This window comes from Chrysoperla carnea, chromosome 1 (genome assembly GCF_905475395.1).
Source record: "Chrysoperla carnea chromosome 1, inChrCarn1.1, whole genome shotgun sequence".
Classification (NCBI taxonomy): domain Eukaryota; kingdom Metazoa; phylum Arthropoda; class Insecta; order Neuroptera; family Chrysopidae; genus Chrysoperla; species Chrysoperla carnea.
Genome location: NC_058337.1, coordinates 49,816,302 through 49,843,642, shown reverse-complemented (window position 1 = coordinate 49,843,642; position 27,341 = coordinate 49,816,302). Strand labels below are relative to the sequence as shown.

The 27,341-nt window shown below is 30.1% G+C and overlaps 2 protein-coding genes across 7 annotated transcripts; one reads left to right on the top strand and one right to left on the bottom strand.

Moving 5' to 3' along the window:
* Positions 1 to 99: 99 nt before the first annotated feature.
* Positions 100 to 13,812, bottom strand: LOC123306136 (ras-like GTP-binding protein RhoL). Of its 6 annotated transcripts, none has more exons than XM_044888027.1 (5): positions 5,902 to 5,930; positions 2,063 to 2,185; positions 1,875 to 1,989; positions 1,692 to 1,809; positions 100 to 444 (listed from the first exon to the last, which is right to left on the bottom strand). In XM_044888027.1, the coding sequence occupies exons 1-5, from the start codon at positions 5,913 to 5,915 to the stop codon at positions 236 to 238; spliced, it is 579 nt and encodes a 192-aa protein (XP_044743962.1). In that variant the 5' UTR covers positions 5,916 to 5,930; the 3' UTR covers positions 100 to 235. The 6 variants fall into 6 exon arrangements, with proteins under 6 accessions (XP_044743962.1, XP_044743966.1, XP_044743964.1 ...); XM_044888031.1 differs by lacking the exon at positions 5,902 to 5,930 and adding an exon at positions 13,711 to 13,812 and having other exon boundaries at positions 101 to 444; XM_044888029.1 differs by lacking the exon at positions 5,902 to 5,930 and adding an exon at positions 13,707 to 13,774 and having other exon boundaries at positions 101 to 444.
* On the top strand, positions 2,328 to 27,317 carry LOC123305497. Its single transcript, XM_044887230.1, has 7 exons — positions 2,328 to 2,377; positions 20,824 to 20,900; positions 21,958 to 22,211; positions 23,828 to 23,891; positions 23,959 to 24,119; positions 27,027 to 27,115; positions 27,304 to 27,317. Exons 2-7 carry the CDS (start codon positions 20,826 to 20,828, stop codon positions 27,315 to 27,317), a joined length of 657 nt encoding a protein of 218 aa, XP_044743165.1. The 5' UTR covers positions 2,328 to 2,377; positions 20,824 to 20,825.
* The last annotated feature ends 24 nt before the right edge of the window (positions 27,318 to 27,341 follow it).

Genomic DNA, 27,341 nt, shown 5'->3' with positions numbered 1-27,341 from the left:
AAGTTCTAAAAATTAAAATCGAAAACTAATTGAAATAAGTTTTATTTTCAGAAATATAAATACACTTAAACTTAATTACGTTTTTTTTCCATTTTACAACTTATTTTTAGAACGATTATAAATTTAATATAAACAAAAACATTGAATCCAGGTTGGTTTTATCGACTCAAAATAACTTATTTTGTTCAGGCAGTGATTGTAAAAAATTGTATAAATAATAATAAATATTATTAATTTATAAAAGTATACAATTCCCGAATTGTTTTGTTTTTGGTGCAGAAACTGCTGCTCTTACAGCCTCTGTAAATACGTCATCTAAGCCTTCTTGATTTTTTGCTGAACATTCGACTAATTTATACGCTTTAATTTTTTTCCGCAATCGTTTACCTTCTGCTGTTGAAATTGTGTCTAATGTTGGATCATTACGTAAATCTATTTTTGTTGCTAAAATAATAAAAACATTGTTTTATATTAATATATCAAATTTGTATAACAAAGTTTCTTGGTAAACTTTATATTGGTAAAATAAACAAAAGCGAGTGGTTTCGAGGTAAAAAATAAGTTCAAATTAAATGTATCCGTTTTAAAAATATAAACAACTTTGAATTGAAAGATTTTTTTCGAAAACAAAGGTTTCGAAAAAATATTTTTCTATCTTTAATAGTTTGAGGGATTAATTTTTGTTAATATCAGATTTTCAAACTATAGCGAAAAATATGTCCAGTATCGGAGATGGCGGCATAGTGACTTTTGTCCCTCGTGAAGATCTACATAATAAGCCTATGTAAATTTGAAATCACTGAACCTACCTTTTTAATGTAATTACAATATACGACACTTGGAATAAAATAATCTAGCAATTTTAGTGCGTATTTTCGACAAAAGTATTAATTGGTGACTACTCAGTAGTCGGGTAACTTGGAGACGACAAAACGCAGTCAATAGTATTAAATATTATAATTCATAATAAGCAGTTGGTACAACACCGTTTGGATCATTTCTCCACTAACAAGATTCGTAACCCCGGATTTGAAAAATCAGTAGAAGCCGCCGCTTTGAGCTTCCGGGAAAGAGGGTAGAAGGTAAGAAGACAAAGGAAGCTGCTTAAGGAGTATAACACTCTAGTAACAGTAGGACCATATTAAACCTAATTGAGGTTCCATTTTGATATTCAGAGATAATTCTCCTTACATATTCTACCCTTATAGTTTAATCTAGCAATTTTAGTAAGGTTTCATGCGTATTTTCGACAAAAGTATTAATTGGTGACTGCTCAGTAGTCGGGTAACTTAGAGACGACTAAACGCAGTCAATAATATTAAATATTATAATTCATAATAAGCAGTTGGTACAACACCGTTTGGATCATTTCTCCACTAACAAGATTCGTAACCCCGGATTTGAAAAATCAGTCGAAGCCGCAGCTTTGAGCTTCCGGGAAAGAGGGTAGAAGATAAGGAGACAAAAGAAGCTGTTAAAGGAGTATAACACTAGTAACAATAAAACCATCTTAATTTAATTCTAATGAGGAATCCATTTTGATATTCAGAGATAATTCTTACACATTCTACCCTTATAGTTTATATAGTTTATGATAACTTTTGATCAACAGCTAGAATACTTGACCAAAGTTCATTTTCCAAAAGTCTAAATTAAGTTGTATTGCTACAAGAATATAATTTTCAACTTACCGACTAGGATAATTGGAATATCAGGTTTAAAATGTTTAACTTCAGGATACCATTTGGATAAAATATTATCGAACGAAGGCCTAGAATTTACAGCATAACATAAAAGAAAACATCTTGTCTGAAAATAAACAGAAAAAGAAACTTAAAAACACACAAAATCTATAAGATTATTTATAATTTTACCTTTGGGTATGATAGAGGCCGAAGTCGTTCATAATCTTCTTGGCCCGCTGTATCCCATAACGATAAACTATATGTCTTTTCATCAACAACTATTTCACCTGAATAATTTTCAAATCTAAAATCAACATGTTAAATTTGTATCAGCTGTGTAAATAAACGTATTATTTAATTAGGAGGTAAAACCTTACACTGTAGGCACATATTCTGTTGGAAATTCTTTTGATGTATAAACGATTAATAAACAGGTTTTTCCAACTAAACCATCTCCAACTACAGTTATTTTTAAATTTTCGTTATCCGTACCACCCATTCTTAAACAAAAAAAAAAAATAAATTAATATTTAAATTTACCTCCAAAATTTATATAATGGCTGACATTAAAATTTCAAAAAAAACAATTGAATTACGAATTTTATATGTTAAGTGAATGTATTTATTATTATTTTCTGTGAAGTTTTTAAGAACATCAAATCAAGTGTATTCAAAATTTTTTTTTTTTTAAAGTAGGTGAGTTTTTATTAATTAATTAGTTCTTACTAAATAAGTTCATTCATGAAATATTTAAGGTCATTTTTTTTAATGATACTTCTTAAGTAATTTAAAACTATTAACCTATTGAGACCTAATTAACATTTTTAATTCAATTATAATAGACGTTCCATATTATTCTTATTATTCATATGTGTATAAAAATTTTTATCTGAAGTTTTGAAAGACACGTTGACATTTTCCAATTTGGGGACTTTTTTTAATATAACTTTCCTTATTATGTTCATTAAACAATCTTTGTATATTTTATTGCTGCTTATGAAATATTTGATTAGTAATTTAAGCTGTGGCCATACACATTGCCGGTATGAATCACTTAAATTCCTATTGCATTAATTATTTTCCAAAGAACTGAATTAGCACATACATTCAAATAAGAGACATGCGCAAATATTAAGAACCAACCTCAATAATATAATTTTCCAACAATACTAAAGACGTTTTTAAACTAAATGTAAAAAGTAATTTATCATTTTTTAAATAGTTTAGAAAATTACACAATGTAATTAAAATATTTTTAAGAGTAAGTAATTTTAAAATTAATGAAAAGAATGTAACATTATCACACACAAATTAAAATTAAAGTCACCATGTTATTTTATATTCTAAGCTGGTTCACCTTCAGAAGACACTCTTTAGTTTTTACTGTGTTCTCATATACATAAATAATATGAATATAAACAGAACCTCATAGATCCACTGTTGCAACTTAGTCATCAATATATTTATTATTAAATTAATTAATTCATAATTCACACAATTATATTTTAAAACATATTTTGGAATGTTCTTATTTTCAATAATCATGAAAGTGAATTCATAATTACATTAATAATATATAAATCCTTATCTTATCGTGTACAAATTATTACATATAGATATTCGAATCTTAAAATTTAGTGGTTTTCATTGGCGTATACAACACTAAACGACTCTGTCGATCAACTGTCACAAGTATTCACTAATTTAACGAACCATTAAGTCTACAGTACAGTATACCCTTTTCCGTAAGTGGTTAATAAAAGGCGTAAAACATTTTTCATTTGAGAAAATTCTATAAAATGTAGCGAATGCATGCAATTTTTTATCTGCGTCACAATCAATTAACAACGATTTTAACCATTTTATCTTTTGTTATTGTAATAATAAGAAATAAATGGAAAAGTGTATGGATACGACATTTTACAAAACATGGTATTCAACTTCCGACACTAGGAAAATTGAAATTGTGGGTTTGTCGAACCAACCTGTTTTCTATAATGTCAGACAACTGAACTTTTACATTTATTATCGAGTTATCTTATTATTTCAAAAAAAGGTGATTAGTTAATTTTAATATTGTGATGCAATTACAAATTTCCGAAGATCCGCAAAAGAAAACGTCAAATTTTCCTTAATTTTCCCAAATAAAAAATTATTTAGGATACGAAACCCTGGAAATTCCTCGATTAGCAATCACATTTGAAATAGGGTGGATATTTACATTTCGTTTTCATTTTTGTATAATTTTATCTGTGATTACACCAATACCGACTACCTATGGCAAAAAGACTTCAGTGCTATCGTAACAAAATTATAATAGATCCAAAGCTAACAACGGGTTCTATTGAGATCTAAACTTTCCCGGGATATTTTCTTGTGCTGCGTATGGTGATGCAATGAAGTCTCCTGAACGACAGCTACGACTGCATACAAGTAAAAAATGAGTGATGCAATTCGATTGAAAATTAATTTACTTAACACATTTATAAATTATAATAAAAACAATTGATGGAGTTACTTGTTGAAATACCATGTATAGACAGTACTGATTACGCAATCGTTTGTTTTTTTTTACGTCATGTAAGTAAAGAACCTCAGTCGTGTATATGTAACACGACTGTGGTGTCACACACTAATATTCCCATAATATACATACTATAATGTTCTAAACTAATTTGAGCCCTCGCGAGTAAACAGTAATGCTTACGAAAAAAATGTTTCAAACAAAAGCTGTTTATTTTTTTATAAGGAACATTTTTTACACATAAACTTTTGTTCTACTTTTAACAAGATAGTTTACAAGATGGGTCCAACCTCATTTTTTACGTCTTAAGCACGCTATAAATTTCACCATGATATTTCTTATCGCTTTGGGGTTTTAGTGTTGACAGACAGACAGACGGACGGACAACCAAAAATGGACTATGTAGATGATTTTATGGTCACTTATCCCAATTTTTTGTTCGTACGATCAAATTTTTAAGCGCTACAAATTTGGGACTAAACTTAGTATACCTTAATATATTTCAGATATACATTGTATTAAAAAGGTTAGCAGAAACTGTAACATTGTGGGTTTCTAAATTTTTCGCATATTTGCAGTACATGCAGATGGCATGCCTTTAACCATATAGGTTAGGTTAGGTTAGGTTATATTGGCTGTCCACGAAGGACACACTTAGGCTATAGAGCCCATTGTGTTTTACCACCTTTCCGCTTATAATTTCATTTATCAGCTCCTCAATTTTAGAGGCTGAGTGATGGGCATGCAGATACATGCAGGTGGCGATTTAAGTTAATTTTTTTGCGACGGCAGGAATTGAACCCGCAACCCTAAGCATACCGTAGACGGAATTGGTTACGCCTTAACCAACTGTGCTAATAATAATAAGGTGACTTTTAACCATATAAATTCGGGTTGATTTCGCTTTTGATTATTTTTAAACGTGCGTAAAAGGTTGCCGTTACTCGTATAGCGTATTTAAATTCTCCTGTAATGTTAAATGTTAACCTTTGCCTACTATGCCTGTAAAAGTATCGATTTAGAACGATTTTTTCTGAAATTTTTTTGACCTTAACATTTTCCTGTTATTTGAAATGCTCAGGCAATGTTATAGATACAGACTTGTATTTAAAAGCCTTTAAAGAGTTCGACTTAGCACATTAGTGAAAACCTTTTCAATATTATCGATTTTTCTAGCCCGGGATATTATTTTTACAGGATAGGGATAAATCATACCCCCCATTTGCAACAAGCTACGCCCATGCCTTTATCCTGAAAGGAACTTAATTTTTTAGTTTCATATTTCTACCGTCCTATTTTAATCAATGCAAAAGCAATTTTTTGTATTTACCCTAAAATAATTCTTATAATCACATCAAAATGCCAATCCGTTAATATCAAATAAACTAAACAACACTATTTAAACATAAAACACGCTAGAACATAAATATGGTAACAACAACAATTATTTTTATTCATTTTAATTTTGTAATAAACGTCCATAAAAAGTATTATGATAAATTGTTTAGTTATTTGACGCGTGCACTTATATTGACAATAATGGACATAATACAAGTGTTTGTATATGTTTTATATTTTGAATAAGTAATAATTTTTACACTTAACAATAATTTTAAAACATCCGTTTTCCGTTTTATAAAACAAAACAATTTATTTCAATTATTAAAATAGGCACTAAAATTTTCTACTTACACTAAACTATTCATATAAAAAATGATAATACTTTTAATTAGAATTTGGATAATCCTTTTTTTTTTAAGTCATGATAATTATGTTTCTAGTTTTATTAAAAAAAATTATTTCTTTCTATCTAATTTATAAAAATAACTATTATTTGTACTGTATGGTTTAATCAGTGGTTTGTAATCAGTGGTACTAAAGAAATTTAAAGATGGTTCAATCAAAAGCTATTGTATATAATTCAAGTGTGGATTCAGGAAGGGGAATATACTCAATTGCCCCTTCCTTGAGTAAGGAAGCCAACTGTTTTAATTATGTATCATGATACATAATACTGTCGGTTAATTCGGAGCTATCTCGAAAAACAATTTTAAGATTAAATCGATTTTTCCAAAAGGACAAATATTTGATAAAAATTGGTTGTCTTTGATTTGGACGAAGATCATTTTCTACAATAACTTTGACTCAGAAAATACAAAAATCAATTTGCCTCGATTTCGATACCTCAGAAATGTATTGTTCAACCTCAAAATCAATCAAATTATTTAGAGTTATTTAGATTCAAAAAATACAAACATGCAGTTCGTTTGACGATTAGATAGGTACTTTTCCAAATATCTTCAAAATCACCTCAGATAATAAAAGTTATCTTACAGAATTGTGATATCAAAAGTACTCAAAAATTATTCATTTAATAGTTAAAAAATCCCATTTTTTTAAAATAAAAATTACCCTATATTTGTCTTATTATTTTTAAGCTTTATTTAACTGCTTTCTTTACAATTAATCATATTTGTGAAGTAAAGAAATTTATAGAGATCTATGAGCTAATACGTTCTGCATTTGCATTAGACTTTTTGATTTTGAACTATGCCGAAATTCGTTTAGAATTTGTGACGGGTGGCCTTTACAAGCATTCTTATTCATACCGTCTCCCGTTTCCGACAGACAAGGTTGATGACAATACTAGGATTAAGCGAATAATGTAAGAATTTGAAGAATAATCGCAAGAAACTTTTGAGATCAATTTCAAAAATGGGTGATCTTTACGAGGTAGAAGATACGATAGATCATTATCCATGTCAATGCCTAGTGATGAAGACCCGAGCCAAAAGACGGAAGAAATAAACTGTATTTCAAAACGAAAGTTTAAAAGAGACGAAACGGTTTTAATTCAAAAGAACACAATGGCCTACGAATGAGTGCCAGAATTGTTGACCGAACACTTTCACGAGACTTAACTTTACGTAAGGACCTTAAAATTCATTTATTAAGAAATTTACGGCACGAGCTTAATAATGTTAAAGGGAAAATGTATGGTACGTTTAAATAACCTTTTGTAAATTATGGTGCTAAACCTGGGACAGGACAGATACCTCGAAGCTAGGAAAGATAAATTGATAGCGTCATTTGGAGATCAAAAACAAGGTAGAAATGATCTTCAACAATATAGATATTGTCAAATATCGTCAGATAGAGCATTTTCGAAGTTTTGGTTATTAGGATACATTGAATAACTGAGAAAACATCAATCTAAAAAATGCTATCTATCGAACTGAAATAGAGGGCAAAAAGCGCTAAAGCAGAACACAACATTGCCGAAGCTACGAAATTTAAGTAGACCATCGAAAGATGTCAAACTTATCGCTAGCTTAGAATGAGCACATACGAGGAGCTTCTATACATTACCCCAAACTGATTTAATTCCATTCGCAGTTTTGGGTTTAGATTTGTTCCTCCGATTATCTCTTACATTCCACACTAACGACTTATACTTCTGCTTACGAATTTCGAAGCATATAGTTTATAAATTGGTTATTTAAATCTTGATTAAATATATTATATCAAAATAATTGAGAATCACTGGTATACCCTAAAGGAAGCACCCTTATCTTATCATTAAAATTTACCATTTTATGAAACATACATAAGTTGAAGTAAATAAAAATAGATTTAGATTTCAATAATTCATGTTCGATATACGACACTTATTCACATTAAAGAATAAAGACTGTTCAGGGATAACTTAAAAACGGTATTATTTATTAAATAGAATAAAGCTTATATCCATGACATACAAATAACTGCCTCTAAGCTTCAGCTTTTTTCCTTCTTCCATTTTTACATAAATCTAACCCGACCAAGCTACCATTCCTAGATAAAAAAGTGTAGATCTAAAAATTTTATATTCTATTTAGAAAGTTCTTATATATTCTATAAACATATTTGTATAAGTTTAAAATAGAATTTAAAAAAATCCTTTTTAGAGATACACACTTTTATAAAATCACGGCAATAGGGTGAACAGTGGCCGTATAGGCCTACCGGATGGAGGGTATTTCAAGGAGGAACAGTATTCCGAATTCGGGTTATTAAGTAAATATTTATAATTTTTTCTATTTTTCAATAAGTTTCATCAATTTAAATATCGACGTACACTTAAAAAAAATGATGATAAAGATAACTTTAAGCAAAAATATGATTTCGTCATTTTTCTGTGGTCATTTTCCTGGAATATCCGACATATATTTTTTTAAAGCGAAATTTTAAATTAAACTTATCCATCCATATACTACAATTAAATATAAAATGTCTTTTAACTACCTTTGAATAAAGAAAGTTTTGCAATCGGGAAGTAATTTCAGTGTTCCAATAATTTTTTGTTTCAATTTAAGGTAGCAGGCCCCTATGCTTTTCCCTAAATAACAGATTTCCCTACATAACAGAAATATAACTAGAGACCTATATACCCAACACAAAACCTCTAATTATTATATACTGCATTTGTATATAGAGGTGAAATATTCCATTAACTTCCTGTTAGTCTTGGTACATTTCCGTTATAAAATTGATATATTATACATTTAAATACCTACAAAGAAACTTTGATAAGAAAATTGTCAGTTTATTCGATATTTATTATTATTGGATATCCATACCTATTACAATTTTTGTGATAAAATTTACCAGTTTAGGTATTTCCAGCATGGATGCACTTGTCGACAGATTCAGCCTATTTTTTATTCCACAAAGTCAGAATATTGTTAGCTGTGAGATCCTAAAACAGAGTTTTTCATCGTTTGGATCCCGAGATAATCAGCTGTAAATTTTGCGATTTACCCATTCAAAGCATGTAAAACTCACTGTCCTCCCAGCAATTTTTTACGATATTCAGTTGTCTTGACAAAAAAAAGTAAGAGTTGAAAGGAATGTTTTTAGAATAAAATTTAAAAAATGTAGATATTAATTTTCGTTTTCGAGATAATAATTTTGACGTGAATTGGTCAAAATTGGGAACGTAGGCATAATTATCTCGTGTTTTAAACGGTCAAAATTTCTAAAACTTTGGAATTTTATAGAAAGCTTTATTAAGTTTTTAATTTATTTCGTAAAATTCTGTCGAAAAAAAATTTTTCCATATCTTTAGCATAGGAACTGCAAATAATATGCTGGAAATACCTTAAATAAAAACAGAAATCACAATTTGTAGACCGCGAGCTAGTAAGACCTAAATGCCGTTAACTGCCAGAATCTGGGCATTGGCATATGTTGTAGATCTGAATAGAACTACACTTTTTTTCTACATGATTTTGAAACCCTCGGGTAATATATATTGAGGACCTGATCACGCCTCCCCGCCCTTAAAGTTGTAGGAAAATATGTATGACCTAAAGGAGCTATCCAAAAAATGAGACCTGAGTGTGACTTTGTAGACTAGACCAGAACTTTTCACAAAATTTAAACTCCGCGAGTGGTACGGGTGGTCAAAGTTGCATAATTTTACAGCGGATAGCGCCCTGTACCACTCGCGGGATAGAGAATCATATGGGTAAGTGTGTCTTAACTATAGTCCCATAGAATATGGACGAATAAAAAGTATAATAAGCAGGCCTGGATTTACATATTGGGCCACATTTCCCAATTCGGCAAATTGATCGAAAAGTCAAATTATTTTTGGGCACAAGTGAACTTGATCTTAGACATGACAAAAAATGTTGAAAAAATTTTATACTTTTGAATTTCAAATATATTCTCAACTAAACGTATAATTTTTAACCCCGAACCAAAAAAGGGGTGTTATAAGTTTGATCGCTATGAGTGTGTGTGTGTGCATCGGAGCGCCTAAACGGATGAATCGATTTTGTTTCGTTTGAAAGGAGGGTGTCCTTAGATATGTTTCAAGTGCGAATGTAGGGTTCCGTGCCTGAAAAATTAGTCGGTTTTTTTTTTAAATTTTGCAAATTGAACTTGATCCTGATTTATACGCTTTCTGAAATAATGACGAGTTTAAATAATGAACATTTTATGCCATTATCCAAGGGCGGCTTTTTTGTAAATCTGGCCTTGATAATAAGATTAAAATTTCTTTTATATATATTATATAATTTTAGAACCATAAGTTTTGCATTAAATAATCGACCAAGTTAAAGTTGTACTTGCACAATCAGTGTTTCGTTCTGTAACTGTTGTTATCTAATAATTAACCTAATTAACCGTAAGGCCATAACGAAGGAAAATTTCTTTGATTGTTTGTGTTTTCCATGTGGAGGATTGATAAAAAGTAAATTTGGATATAATGTGGTTTTAACCGTGACTCGAGCGTCGAATTTATGATTTTCGAATTTGAATAATTTTTTACATTGAAAACAGAATTCGCAGAAATAAATAGCAGGAAGTTTGCTACTGTTTTGCTAACAATTTTTCAACTCTTTTGATTGCTGCAAACTTCCAGTCATTTTTTTCAACGTATTGCATTAAACTTCCCTTTATCAATCCTCAAAATGTCTGGTCAAAAGAATAATAGAAATTTCGCATCATTATAGATTCATACAGAATCTAAATCAATATCGAAATTCGAAAATTTGTAAATTTTTATGTAATATTGTCTTAAAAAAAACGCCTGTGACAGTTACTGAGGTGTGAAGCGGATTTCATAAATGTTTCGTTTTGTGAATTAAAAAAAATAAAAATTGGATTTTATTATAAATTCAAGATGAAATACATACTATTTATGCCATGTGATTTTTTTTAAGTATTATTGAAGGCGTGATTTATGGAGCAAAGAATTAAGTATATAATAGCATGGTATTTCTATTAATAAATTATTAGCAACAATTATTTGTTTTATGGTTATTAATTAATAAAATATTCATGATCAGAGCATAATATATTGTCATCAATGGCATTTTAACAATGAATTCTTTTCAAGGCAAAAGTTAATAATTTAATTTTTTTTATTCACAATTATATAGTTGCATGTGATATTCTGTAAATAAACTTTTTTTTTATTTAAAAATTAAGAATTTTTTTTATTTATAATAATCGTCTAACGTTAACTGTTAGTTGAATACGGGACAATTCTACTCCCCGAAGCCGACTGTTAGACGAGGAAATTTAACATTTTGGCGCGAAAATTTCTAATGAAAAATGAATCGTGATGCGATTTTAGTTGTTAGAAGATATTGATAAATTTTGTATGATCATTGCAAATTATGGAGAAATAATTTTCCTCGTTTGTGCATTAAAAAGTGCATTTTTTGTACATATAATACAGTAAACAAGTGAAAACAAACAATTGGCTGAGTTAATTTTTAAAATACCATGTATAGACAGTGTTGATGGCGCAATCGTTTGTTTTTTTACATCACGTAAATAAAGAAAGATATCCACTCTTAAATAGCCTCACACAAATAACTGATATTCCCATATTAATACATACCATAAAATTTGCACCTAATTAGCGCCTTCGTTTAAGTAAACAGTAACGTTTACGAACAAATGTTTCAAACAAAAGTTGTTTATTTTTTTTTATAAGGAACATGTTTTACATTTTAACTCTTGTTCTATCTCTAACGGTTTAAAAGATAGGTCTTACGGACCCAGGACCCAATTAACCTATGTTGCTCATTTACATACTCGACCTCACTTTTTACATCCTAAACACGCTGTAATTTCAGCTTGATATCTCTTTTCGTTTTTGAGTTATCGTGCTTACGGACAGACAGACAGACAACCAGAAATGGACGAATTAGGTGATTCTATAAACACCTATACCAAAATTTATTCGTAGCATCAATATTTTTTAGCGTTACAAACTTGGGGCTAAACTTAATATACTATGATATATTTCGTATATACATGGTATAATAATGATGATTTTATCTTTACGTTTCATTATTACTACAAGCTTTTTATGAAATAAAAAAAGTTTTGAATTTTCACAAAAAAATTTTTTTTGTCGTCCCACTTTTAATAGAATGTATATAATATTACTCAATAAATAATGATTAGAAAATGAATTTTTTTTTAAATATCTTTACGTTTCATGAATATTACAAACTTTTTATGAAATACAAAAAAATTTGAAATTTGCTAAAATTTCTGCTTTTGAAATCAGAATGCCCATTTCCTCAGATACTCCAAGGAATTTTTTTTAACATAGGATTCGTGTTCAGTGACTCCAAAAACTCCTGAGTAACCATTTTCAGTTCATTTGGTACATTTGACGTATTTTTTTCAATTGTCTAAAGTAATGCATCACAAAAAATGCATTTTTTAATGCGCAAACAATCTCCCTATAATGTTCACAAAGTTTATAAATATCATCTAGAACTTAATGCAAAAACCATATCTCGATCCATTTTACTTGAGAAATTTTCGTGGTTTGACGTTTTTTGTGTTAAATTTCCTCGTGTATGTAGGTAAATGGAATAGCCCCAACTGTGCTTTGGTAGATAGTGTGTAGTCGTAACTTCTAATTGGATGTAATCGAGTGCCAATTGCTTGCAGTCGTAATGCAATTCCTGCACATTTGAAGTGTATCTGATAGAAGCCTCAATCGGAATTAGTTAGAAGATTGAGTATCTATCCGATATTCACGCAAATGACTCATGAGTAAATTTTAAGAAAATGAACTTCTTAACACATAAAAAATAAATGTGGAACCAATAACAATTCTTTTATACTTCTTAGTTTATTCAGTTGCCTGACATATTGGTCCTTTACTTTAATTTAAGAAAAACGTAAACATGGTTCATTTTGTGATTGAACGACAAATTTCGAATATATCGACTTAAATTGTTCCGTATACAATTTAGGGTGTCATCTTAAAATCCACACGTACAAATCTAATGGATAATTTTTAACTTTTGGGTCAAAATTACTTTAAAAAAAATTTTTTTTTTCTAAATCGGAAATTAATTTCTTATTTATTTTCTAAAGCTAGCTATCCAGCTACGTATTCGACAATGTAGTACGGATACAGTTAGGCTGCAACTTATTTATTTTGCATTCCTTTCGTGAATAGAAAGCATTCAGGGGAAGGGGTTGCTCCCCCCGCATAATATTTTTTGTCAATTTTTTGAATAAATATTTTGTTATTTTGTGTTTTACTCGAAATTATTTTCTATCCGAATTTATGGAGACTGAGTAACTTCCTTGGGCGCCTAAAATTTAGGTGCAACAAATTTTAGCTATAATTAGAACTATTTAGGGAAAAATACTAAATTGAAAATAAATTAAAATTCAAGAACGAATAATTTCTTAGAATCTTTAAATAATCTATTCATTTTTTAGTAGTAAGCTAAAAATGTTCACATTATATATTATAATTTATAACGAAATGTTTTTTTGCCACACCGCACCGGAACGATATTCTGAATCCGTGTCAATGTTACACTCTTAGTTTTTGGTGTGACCAATTGTCCAGGTTTATCATTTATAAGGGCAAGAATATTCCATTTCCAAAATATTTGAAAATTATTTACTAACACTGAAGTCAAATTTAAATAACGATATTTGATAACATTAAAACTTACTATGTATATCTCTAGTATCCGAAATTCTACAAAAAAATGAATTCATTTGCTTGAAAACAACTTTTTGAATTAAAAATTTTTTACACAAGCACTAAATAATAAATAATTACTTAACATCACTCACTTTAAAAAAAACAACTACCTACAGCTCATAATAAATATTACACCAAATGCTACAACAGCCAAATGTTTTGTGTTCTTGTAATCACAAATTAAAAAAAAATAATAATAAACAAAATAATAGTGCGTTCAATAAGTACATAATACACCCGAAGCGTTCCACAAAGGGTTACGATGATGAAATTTCACATACAGACTTTTGTTTGTATGTTTATTAATAAATCACAATTTTTATTAATAAATAACAATTTAACTTTGTAAAATGTTAACTTCTATCCCCGTTTTTGCACACAAAAAAAAAACAAAAATCCAATACCTACCTCAAAAACTAGAAGAAGAAGACGGTCTTACTTTAATCTGTTCCTACGACACGGTTGTCTCAGGTGCCCTTTATACCATGTATATGAAATATACCAAGGTATATTAAGTTTAGTCCCAAGTTTGTAACGCTTAAAAATATTGACATTATGAACAAAATTTTGGTATAGGTGTTCATAAAATCACCTAATTAGTCCATTTCCGATTGTCTGTCTGTTTGTCGTCTGTCTGTCCGTCTGTCGTCACGATTACTAAAAAACGAAAAGAGATATCAAGTTGAAATTTTTATGGCGTGCTTAGGACGAAAATTTGGTCTTGGGTCCGTAGGACCCATCTTGTAAACCGTTAGAGATAGAACAAAAGTTTAAATGTAAAAAATGTTTCTTATCAAAAAATAAACAAATTTTGTTTGAAATATTTTTTCGTAAACATCACTGTTTACCCGTGAGAGCGCAAATTGTATAGTATGTATTATATGGGAATATCAGTTATATATGTGCGACATGTATGTATGTGTAAGGTGACAAAGTAATCAACACTGTTTATACATTTTATTTCAACTATTAACTCAGTCAATTGTTTGTTTCCACTTGTTTTTATTTTTTTATACTTCGTCAATTTACCTGGGGAGGGGGATTTTGCACTTTTTTAAATGTTTGTAATAAAAAATATATATTGCATACATTTCTATACAGTATAACTTTGCATAATCTGCCTCGGAACATATTCTATTTTAAGCTCCCCTGAATTAAAACGCTACATACGTTGGGATAGGTACTATCTTTTCCACTAGCTTACTAGCTTAAAAATAGGAGTTTTGTTTTCATTGAACAAGTTTTATTGTTTTGCTGGTTTGCCTACTGCCTTATAAATTTTTAAAAGTTTTTAGAAAACAAGCTAATTTTTACGATAATGCCACTGTACTATTAATAGGTGTCAAGATTACATATAACAAAATATTTTCATATTAATATACTGAATTCTAAATAAATTGAACCTTTGTTTCTTTTATTCTTCAACGAGGTTTATAGAACAGGACATTCAGAATATAATTCGTAAAATTAGCAAGAAGTTTGTAATTGTTAAAAGGGTTAGAAAATGGAATGCAATTATAAAAAATACATATTTTAACTCTTTCGCCAGTTGCAAAATTGCAAACTGCCTGTCATTTATTTTTTCTTGGTCAATACACTAGACACTTTGTAAGACCAACAGACTAATGAATTCAAAATTTGTTACCTCAAATTTTAGAGGTCTAAAACATCACATCAAGCTATATACGTCAGGTGGCTTTAGTCCAAGTAAAGAGAACTTCAATTTATGAAAGTTTTCCATAACTTCTCTAAATAAAAAAATTTTCTCTTCCGAGATTTTTTTTTTTAAATCATATATTTAAACGAGCAATTCTTGTATATATATATATATCAACGATCTTGGAAATGGCTCCAACGATTTTCATGAAAATGAGTATGTAGGGGTTTTTGGGGCGATAAGTCGATCTAACAAGTTTTCATTTTAAAAAAACGTCGTTTTATTCGTTTTTTCATGAACAACTGAAACATACATCGCAAAATATGACTCTTCCTGACATCTATTGGTGTATATCGTAGTTAATGAAATAAAATACATTACCGGGACATTCAAATTGGTATTTGTGTGGAGACATTTAAAACGGTCTTCTATTAGTGATAAAATTTGTGTCTTTTTAAGAATACCGTCTTTTTAAGAATGCTCGGTCATCCAGATATTATTAGACTTAAATAGGTAACAATAACTGTAGGGAAGTGAGTGTACGCACTGAATGGGGTTTCGTATGCATTTACATCATACCGAACAAAGAGTGTATTTCGACGTATTTTGACCCGCTGAATCCGAATCTTTAACTTGCTCATCGCTCACAGTGGGGGAAAATTTGTTATAAACAAATTAATTGTTAATATGGCCATAGCTCCTAAATAATTGAAAGTTTTGGGAAACCATTTTGTACCACTTTATTCAACGTAAAAAAACAGATATTTCTGATACGACCGATTTTTATTCATCTTGATACGACCAATAGAACCGAAGATATGGTTAAAATTGTAAACAAAAATGATTGCATAAGGTCAGCGCGCAGCGCTTGGTTTTAAACGTTCGTAGATTGGCAAAAAAAATAATATTTTGGTACTTTAAGATAAGTAAAATTTTTGTTTACAATTTTAACCGTATCTCCGGTTCTATTGGTCGTATCAAGACGAATAAAAAAAGAAAATATTTGCTTTTTCATGTAAAATAAAATGGTTCAATAGTTTAGGAGCTATATGCCCGTATAAACAATTCATTTGCTTACAACAAAATTTCCCCCACTCTGAGCTATGATCAAGTTGAAAATTCGAATTCAGCGGGTCAAAATACGTTGAAATACAGTCCCCGTTCCGTAGGACTTGTTAATGCATACGAAACCCACTCAGCGCCTACATTAGCGAAGGGAATTTTAAAAATTCGAATTTATTACTATTTAAGAACTACTATTAAGTAACCTAGAAATTTGATAAGGTTTGTCGAACAAGATTCATTTTATAAGAAATAGATTGTATTTTGTATAAGAATTAAGCCGTGTTTTTATTCAATGCAACATTCCTTTTCTACATTATTATGTACGCAATCACAACAAACAGTATATATACACCTTAGCTGCATTCAAATTTAGTGTGTCGTTTAGTCGTGATACGAATACAACCGTATATTTTCATTCATTAAAATCATTGATCTTCAAAATGATGAGAGATAGCTGATACAAATGAACACAAACGGTGGTGGCTAACAACTCTCTGAAAAATTCAATTAATATATTCAGAAATTTATTGTAGTAAAATTTATTTTCTACAACTTTGCTTAAGTTTTATACCTTCTCTCTTAAGTTTGAAATAGTGAATAGTCACTATCATTTCAAAGTAGTGATTTCTTATACTTTTCACTTTAGAGAGTTTACTAATCTAGGTATGCCAAATTCTATGCTATAGGTATATAACATTAAACTCCTAAATAGTATCGGTAACTTTATAATCCAATAAACGAGGAAAAAAAGACGAAATCTCTAAATAACCTATAGCACCCATTTTGATGAAATTTAGGATTAAGCTTTGTTCACCCTCTAAATCAAAAGTTATATGGTGCCGAGTGCTGCTTTTGCCCAGGGGGTGGTAACCACCCTTTTTGGGAATAGAATAATATATGTTGAAAATGGGATAAAGCGATGAAATCTAAGCAAAAAATGCCATTTAAGTATATTTCGAAAAGTCAATATTTTCCGAGTTATTGGCGATTGATTCGGAGTATTTAACGTTAAATAACGGATAAGTTGGACGTTTTTTGAAAAAAGTATATTAAACGGTATTTAAAGTACTATAAAAAACCTCGAAAATGAAAAAAGTTTCAAATCATTTGCACGAAAATTAGCGGAGATATACTGCAAAGATAGTGATGAAAATGATTTCAAACTTGTTTCACGGAGGTTTCTGGGATCGCTGAACACGAATATTGTGACAGAATTTTTATCATGGGTTCCTGGTGCTCAGGGTAAATGGTTTCTCTTCGTCTAGTGGAGTTTTCGTGAAATTTGTTCTATATCACACATCACGGGTCTCTGGTTTCCAGGCGGCTAATGCTTCACAACTAAGCTATCAGGCGCCGCCCAATTCAATATTGTGTGATACTCACAGATCACAAAAAGGTAATGGCGACCACAAGCTCAGCTATCTTTTTTATAGACATTAGTGATTCATATGAATATAATGTCCATCAGAGTAGAGTCACTGTTAGTTTTTATTATCATTCAAGGACAACCAAATAATTAATGTAAGAAAAATAAAACTAAAAAAGGAACCTCGACAAAATAGCACTACCAAGAATTTTAGTATAAAGGTTGTGAGTACCCTCCTCTTGAACACAACAAAAAGTCCCTAAAAATTTAAATTGTGCTACAACCGTGAACTTAGAAAATAGCGGGTAAACATCTACAAGAAGCAGTTAAAAAATCCTATGCGGCTTTTTAGTTTCAGGCATGTGTATGATTTTGCTAATAGCATGATACCCGACTGCTTCGCTGGGTCGTGAATCTAGTAAATTTTACGAAATTTGATAAGGCCCCGATAAAAGAGTTCACAAATTTAAACGGCTGAACTGACGACTTTCATGTAACTTACAGTTTTCTTCTCGGACTTTCATGTAACTTACAGTTTTCTTCTCGGACTTTAATGTAACTTACAGAAGCTAGTTGTATATCGTGTCAAAATTTGAGCTAAGGTAATCAATGCAGAACTTTTTAAGTTTTTGAAGAACACCTCTTTTAACCCCTATTTCTACCTATTAAAACCCTTTTTTCGCATTTATATTTCGTAGCCTATGTTCTTTCTCAAGCTCTAGACTATCTCTGTACCAAATCTCATTTAAATCGATTCAGTAGTTTAGACGTGATTGCCTAACATACATACAATCAGACAGAGTTACTATCGCATTTATAAGTAATAATTGCTACTGAGATTAGGGAGATTATTGGTTTTTCATTGTTTACACTATAAAATAATAAATTATTTCATATGCATTCAATGTTGAAACTAATTTTGAAGAATTTAGTTTTATTTTATAGTACCTGCATTGTTTAACATATTATTCATACAAAAAAAAAATGATGTGTTCAATGGTGATTCATAATCATTTACTCAATAAAATCCTTTTTGCAAACGTTGGTAATTTTGGTGACCACAAATATACAACAATAATAGAACTTTTAACTTTAAATACCATACGACCATGCCGATACCGCTAAGAAGAGATATTCGTACAGGAAGTATTGCCTTTGTCTCTTTCGTGACCTCATCACTTTCTTAGTTCATTCTAAGTTTACTTTAAATGTAATTAGTTCAAAAATAAAACCTACAAACAAGCACATAAAAATTTAAAATAAAGAAATATTATATAGTGTTTGTTATCAATTAATAAAGTAAAATTACATTTAAATCACTTGAGATGACTGTTCATTATTTTTATTATTATTTTTAGGGTTCTGTAGTTAAACGAGTTAAACAATTGTTATGCTTTCATTCCAAAATCTTATAGTACGTCCACCAGTGAAATTTTCGACGTAGAATGTGCGCACCGTTGCGACTTAGATTTTACTGATGTATTAGAACAATAGGCCACTGCACCCTGATTGCCTGGATTCCGTATGACCCCAAGAGAGTGGGAAGTAATTTTTTATTGCAAAATTCACACACTTACTTGGTCCATATGCTATAGTGATCACACCTATACCAAATTGTTGATCAAACCTATACCAAATTGTTTTAATTAGTTAGTTCATTTCCAATTGCCCGTCTTCACGATAATTCGAAAACGAAAAGAAATATCGAGCTGAAAAGCGTACTGAGGGCCTACAAATAAATGAGCAACATACAAGTCTGAATAATATCACTGACCAATATACTATAACTCTTACTTACATGCAGTGTTGCTAGATGTCATGTGTTAGCATGAAATTTCATGTTTTAACTTATACTTATATACCGCTTTACTGCTTTTTTTTAAAGGTAATTAAAAGGTAAAGAAGGTAAAATTTAAGATGTGGATAAAATAAACGCAACGATAACAAAATTAATAAAGGCAAAATTGAAGGCAGGGCCAAAAAAATTTCGATGATTACAAAGTTAATAAGGGTGAAATTTTTTGGTAGATCCCCCACATCCTCCATAAAGGTAACTGTTAAGAAAATATAACTTGTAAATAAAACTGCAAATCTACCGCTTTTTTCAGCCTTCTACTGTTTTTTATTCTAAATGACCTGTTGATTCTGTTTAAATGTAGGCAACGTTAGTGCGGGCGAGGTTTTGGTTATAATGGAATATATAAATCTCTTATTTTCTTTTTATATTAAAATGTATTAATAGTATATTACACTACAAGGGCAGAAATTTTGAGGTTCCTGCATTCCTTCATGGCTTTCAAATTTTCTGCCTGTGTGATGTATACTATTTTTCTTTACTTTCGGTCGTGGATAAAGAAAAATAATATTTTTTCATCTCCGTGCAGAAAGTGTCAACTTTCGTCCCGCTGTGCAAAATGAAGTTGCCGCTTTCTGCCTCCGCCGGGGAGAAAAATAGAATACACACCACGGGAGCAAGTAAAGAATGTCTTAAAACATGAGATCTGAGGCATTCTTTACTTTTGCTCCCTTGATGTGTAATACACTATTTAAATTACTGCAATAGAATGTTTATAATGAAGCATTGATGGCGAATTTACAAAAATACACTTGATTTAGAAAGTTTATCGTTTACAGATACATCCATCGCATTCCATAACGATATATAACTTATTTTTTTTGCATCGTTTTACTACACTATGTTTAAAAAGAAAGAGATGGTAATAGGGATAACTATTAGTGTTATAAGACTACCCTTTTCAACGTATACACCCTGTATAAACACTGATAAGCTAGAACAAAAAGAACATGACTGTCCAGCAAGTAGTCCTGCGTACAATCAAAATGCATTACTATCCATGATAGTACTCGATCGTACACGCACTTTACCGATTTTTTCATTTACTAAGGAATGCTTCATAATAAACATCAACTTATTAAAAATTCAATTAATAATAATATTGCAATAAATGATAACAATTGTCTATTTTTAATTCACAGTAATGGCAACAAATTATGAACAATTGAGCGAAGTGAATGATAATCTGCAAAAAATTCATTTAAGTGCAGACATAAAGGTAAAGGTTTTTATTTTAATAAAAAATTATTTTTTTAACGAAAAAAATTAAAAACATTATGTTGTGCAAGTTTTCCCCAAAAATTTTATAGAATCTATTTTTTAGAATTTTTTATTTGCGAAAGGGTTAAGTTCACGAATGTGCATAATCAGAGTTAAGGTTTACAATCAACCCCCTATCGAATGAATGAATTAAAAAATATAGTGTCGCAAACTTTTGGGTCAGTCCGTAACTGCACTGGAATATGATAGCCTCGAAATTTCGATTAAGTAACCCAAAACCAGTTTGTATTTTTTGTTTAAACTTTAAACCTCATGCTTCTGCAGCATTTCCAACTTTTAGCAAAACTCATCATTTACTCGTTATCAATTTCTCTCTGATTACAGAGAAAGTTATTTAAAAATCTGCTAACATATTATTGAGTTAAGCTGTGTTAGACATTCTTCATTTCTTAAACATGATAGCCCGAGAGCTAGTTACATCTAAATCTCGTCATCTGCGAAAATCCTGACATTGACATATGTTGTAGATCAGACCAAAACCACACTTTTCCATATAATTTTCAATCCACTGGACTAAACGAGCTGCCAAAAACCTGAGATCGGTGTGGCTTTATAGATTAACCCAAAACCTCATTTCCACATTTTCCAATCTTCCAAAAGGTAGTGGAAGTTGCTATCACTTCTGAAATTACGCAACTTTGGCGGAGGATAGCGATCTCAGTACTGCACTCCCGGGGGTCAAAACTTTATGGAAAAGTGTGGTTCTAGGCTAATCTATAAAGCTATACGGTTTTAGGTTTTTGGTACCTCATTTAGGACATATATATTTTCCTACATCTTTAAGAGGGGGTGGGAGTTGTAGAGATCTCCAGAACCATTCGGAGATTAGGATTAATTTGGAAAACTATGGTTCTGATCTGATCTACAATATGTATCAATGCCAGGATATTGGCAGCTGACGACATCCAGATGTTACTAGCTTACGCTATTTAAAAATTTTTTCAAGAGAATTACGACTAAATGAACTAAAATTAATACTCTAAATTTGTTGTTAGAGCAGGGAATTATTCAATTTAGAAGTACGTAGCACAAGATTAGCAAATGATATTATGTATTTACAAGATTCGATAAAGGATCAATCTACAAGTGGACGTATGTTAGATAAGAATGTATTAAGCGAAGAACGCCGTTCACATGAAGTCGAAGGTGATACAAATGAATTTGAAAATTTGGAAACATTAAAAAATCGTCATACGGAAAATTTGAACAAAATCTTTGAAGAAATTCAATTGAGACAAAAAAAAAGACGGTAGTAGTAATATTTTAAAATTTATATGTCGCAAGCCGGACCTACTTTCAAACTTGCAAAACAAATTTTGATTCGATTACGACTCCTTTTTTTGGAAATCAAAACAAAATTTATAAAACTATATTTAAGATAGTATAACATTGGCGAGGCGGACAACTGTAGTCGGATCAGTAATCATTTTTAGTTGTCTTTTTTTAGATAAATTATAAGGCTTAAACAACAGTAATTATTCATATCGGCGCTTTCTTTATGATTTTACTGAGACCGCTTTTTTGCATTTTAAGATTTTTGTGGTTCCCCGTTAATTTTTGTGAAACAATAGTTGGACCAATAATGCAGTTTCCAATAATTTCAGCCACATTAATTTTAAATTCATGTTGGAAATGTGTTACTTTCACTGCATGAGAATTTTCATCTGCATTGACTTGTTCATTATGAAAATTAGTAACGTCACGCCTTGTAAAACATGTATCATCAGTTTAAGTCAAATATTTTTTTCAAAATTGAACTTCATGTCTCTTTGGGAACGAATCGAAAACGCTACAAAAAGTCGAATAGGTGACGAAAAAATTATGCAGAGTTATAATTTTTCGAAAATTAATTTTTGTCTTAATATTGCTGCCACCAATTAATAAAATTGCAAATTTTAAGTAAATCATGAGAATAATCGACTTTTATGAAGAGTACTTTTTTGTAGTAAACAATTAACTTAAATTCCATACTTAAAATCCTGTACCTCCATGCGCGAGACCAAATGCACATATTTTACGCCCATGAATTGATATTACTAATAAAGTTGATATGAGTTATTTCGTATGAAAAACAGTGTCACAACACCAAATTTTATCAAAATCGCGATATTCGTTCGTAAAGTTATGGAAGAAAAACGATTTCAAAATTGCAACTTCATGACCATATAGCGCCAAAACGGTTTTACTAGGGTATGTTTAGCTAAATCGAAACAGAAACACTCATAAGAGCCCATGTAATTATGCATAATTTAAATTAATCATATGACTTAAACGATGAAGTAAAAATATCTGACATTTTTTTTAACTAATGGACCTTATGATCTTGGAATAAATTTAAAAAAATTAAAAATAAACTATGAACCTCGTCAATACTATACTACCTTAAGTTACTTATTAGTACAAGAGCCCAACCTAGATCGAATTACGTTTATCGAGTTTCCTAATGAATTGAATATTTTATTACAATTTATAAGTCATGTATACCGCGAAGGCTGAAAAATAAATACAATTGTAATAGCCAGCTATAGCAATGAGATACTTGCAAAGTAAAACGAAAGTACGGTAGTAGGCTCTTCACTTCGACTACTACTTCGGAGGTTACATGATACTACAATGGACTTATCATTTCTTACATCCAAATAAAGATAATCCCGGTGAAAAAACTTGGATTTTTTAAGCAGATCGACTTTATAATTTTCTTATTTTTCTGGACTATTACCGGGATTTCATTGAGAAACTCACAATCAGTGATGGTAGGTCTGGGTCTAAGATTACTATTATTAGTCAGGATCTTTTATTAGACTACTATTATATATATATTAGACTACTATTATATATATATTATCTATTTTCATTGTTTATTAGGGAAGAATATCAACAATTGATGATGACTATGATTGATCGTGCACGGATGAATCCTACGACTTATGTAAGTTTATCTTATCCCTCAAAATTATTAATTAAAACTGAAATATTATAAATTTTTTTCTCAAAAGAAATCACTTGAAACGATTAAAAGGAATGTTGAACAAATTAAAACTGAATACTTATCGGTGGAAGAACAATTAAAAGAAGTTCAAAATGAATTAAAGATTTTAAAAACCAAATTTTCAGATCCAGATTTAGACAGTGAAATTAATTCGATTGATACTTTCATGTAAGTTATATATAATAAGTATAATTTTAATTAATTTCCAAAACTAATCGGGTAATTTACTAATTTATGACACAGGATTCAATAGGCCTATACAAATATTGTATAGGCCTATTAGTCGTTACCCATCCGCTTCTATGAAAAATTTCAACATAATAATAATCGAAATGAGTATAAGAATATAGATAATAAAAAACTATTCAATAAACAAACTTTGCCTTCTGCTCTCGACTCTCGTTTGCTCTACTACTACATTAGACCCATAGAATAATAGTGCAGTAAATAAGTAGGAAAATAACGCAAAATGGATAGTTTAAAGGAGAGTGCGTCGCCACTTTTTTAAATAGGACGGGGAATCAAGTGATGGCTCATTCGAAAGAGTTTTTTAAGAGAAAAATATACAATGGATTGAAAACATATATTTTTTTTGCTCCTAATGTATTAAAAGAATACTGAAACCAACTACTTTTAAATCATCGTAGTCCGCGAAACAAAAATTTTCAAAACCCATTATATTTGTCTTGAAAATACCTTTCAAATTAGCTATCATTTTACCGCCTGACTATCCTAAGAGACGGTATTGTCGTTAAACGATTATAGTCCCCTTGAAGTCATATAAAATTTTTACACTTTAGTTTGAAATGTTTGAAAGTAATTTAAGAGTTATCGAACTTTTTCCAATTACTGTATATATGATACAATATGTCTGAATCCGGCTGTCTCGAGCTACAAGGGAAGCCTTCTACCTCTTTTCTTCAATCTAGCTCAGGTCACAATAAACTTAATTTAGTGGAGATATTTAGGTTTACACATTCATTTCCTACAAAAACTGTAAAACAAGCTTAAAAAATACTGAATATTGCCGTAAAAATCATTCGGATTATCCGTTTCCGAGCTGTTCATACAAATGATTTGAGATTTCATGCAAATCATAAGAAAATGCATTTCTTAGTCGCAGGCCCACCCCCTGCCCCTCACCCTCGGTACGCCTATGTCTAGAAGTTGTAATCAATTAAAATTCCTTAGCAAAACATTTATTTATATTCACCTATTTCAAACTTTGCACCTTTGCACCTACTATAATAAAGTTTGCCGGACTATATACGTAACATAAAATGGATTATAATATGATGATATAATCATGACAGATAATAACTTTAAAAATGTAGGTACAATAGAATTATTTCTGGAAATTTTAATAGTAATTTTTATTTTATCATTAGAAAAAGAAATAAACATAGTCACTTAAGAATGATAGAATGAATAACCTACACAAATATTTTTTATTAAATTTGTTTGGTGGAATTAAATATTATTTTATAATTTTTTAACTAAATAAAAAACTTTAAATTTCGGCAAATTTTTGAATAAATTCATTGTTTTTGCTGGAAATTATACTTGACTTTTCTTATTGTCCCTATAATCAGGGCCGGATTAAACATTTGGAGGGATGGGCCGAAAATCATAGAGGGTCCCATGTAAGGGCAGACTTTTTGTTACAAATTTCTTTAATTAGTTTTGACTATCTGATTTTTACAGTAAATTTTACTGTAGTTTTGAAGTCTGGGCCTATTAATTCAGCCATGTCTATAGATAATGTTTACGGAATTATTGGACGGCAAACTATTTTATATTACATATTACGTTATATACCCCAAATAGAGGAGAATGCTCCCATTACTGGTAATGTTAAAAAAGAGTATATGAATTTCAACGCCTTTTGATTGGGTCAAGTCATAAATGCTAATTTTCTTCATAATTTTTATTATAAGAAATTCTATTAGCAGAGCGTAGTTTCGATTTCAGGATCTCTGGGTTATGAGCCGAGTACGCTTCTTATACTGCACCATTCTGCTCTGTGTAGTGTAATGATGCCGTTATGGCGTTATAACATGTACTGATTCTGTTGAGAATACAGTAGTAGTATTTACAGGACCCAAATACCAGATGACATTCGTGCCTGTATACGCGATCTCTCCTCTATTTATACTCTTTGGTATACTCTAAACCTTTTGTATTAGTGCATACCCGCTTACATTTATAAAAGTAGCTAAATCTCGTTAGTGCAGGGATCAGATTACTTTAAAGTTAAACCAGAAATAAAATCAACTTCTATTTTGACGATTACTTTTTGACATATCGACGAAAATCGTATACTAAGCGAGATAATTTCTTCCGTCGACACTTTAAAAAAATTATCTGGTCCCGCGCTTGACGCTTGAATAATCCAGTAATTTTTTGCTCTTTTAATCAGAAAATATTTGAGCTAGTATAAGAATTGAAATGAAACCAATTTAACTGAAAGTGTACATCGCTCAGGATTAGGTTCAGGAAAAAGGTACTATTTCCTCCTCAGGAATTTTAATATTTCATCGATTCTCTTTTTTCGCCTATATGTTATTTAACATGCAGTTTTTATTAAAAAAAAAAAAAAAGCGTGTCAAAAAAATTGGTTTTTTGGGATAAATAGAAAAAAATTTGTTAGTCCTCATCGTGACTTATAGTGCACAACGTTATTTAGGACATGCACTCGAGTACATGGTACTAAAAATTGTCAAACTAAGTAAAATATTAATTTGAGAGTTGTTTCAAGAAAATGTGACAGTAATTATCTTCCAGTTTTTGCATTACCATGGCAACGATGCTTTGTTGTAAACCTCAATTGTTACGATAATCAATAGACCTTTTCATTTTAAAAAGTGATTACCTTTTGTTTCGGACAGTCTGTTAAAAAAAAACTAATGTGATAAAATGAATAACAAATATCTTGTATCTTTGTCTAATTTATTACTGCCTGTTCGAAACAATAATGAATCGTAATTGAAATGATAAGGTCTATTTTTGTAGATGCTACACTGTTATAATCACATGACAGGTATCGCTGACTTTTAATACCTTAATTTTCAATAGGGATAATACTTATCAAGAATACATGAATCCAGAACCCATGAACTCATTGTTAACTGAAATTCAACAACTTAACACAGAAACTGAAGAATGTGAAATATATATTCAAAAATTAGAAAATAAACAAAATCTAAATTAAAATTTAAGTTATTCATTAAATGTAATTAAATTATTATAAATTTTCAAAGTGTATAATTTATTAATTTATATATTGTCACTAAATATTAATAAAATCTATGTTAATTGATATTATTGAAATAATTTTCCAATAATTTATAAGACCGGCGTAATTAACATTCGCACGAAGTCATTCGAATA

Bases quoted from the DNA above. Each gene is read 5' to 3' on its own strand.
- LOC123306136 (XM_044888027.1), bottom strand. The intron at 1,990-2,062 runs GTAAGGTTTTAC...TGTTGATTTTAG, and splicing joins ACAGAATATGTGCCTACAGT to ATTTGAAAATTATTCAGGTG. The intron at 1,810-1,874 runs GTAAAATTATAA...GTTTATTTTCAG, and splicing joins GGCCTCTATCATACCCAAAG to ACAAGATGTTTTCTTTTATG.
- LOC123305497 (XM_044887230.1), top strand. From the start codon at position 20,826: ATGGCAACAAATTATGAACAATTGAGCGAAGTGAATGATAATCTGCAA. The intron at 20,901-21,957 runs GTAAAGGTTTTT...ATTTGTTGTTAG, and splicing joins ATTTAAGTGCAGACATAAAG to AGCAGGGAATTATTCAATTT. The intron at 24,120-27,026 runs GTAAGTTATATA...AATTTTCAATAG, and splicing joins AATTCGATTGATACTTTCAT to GGATAATACTTATCAAGAAT.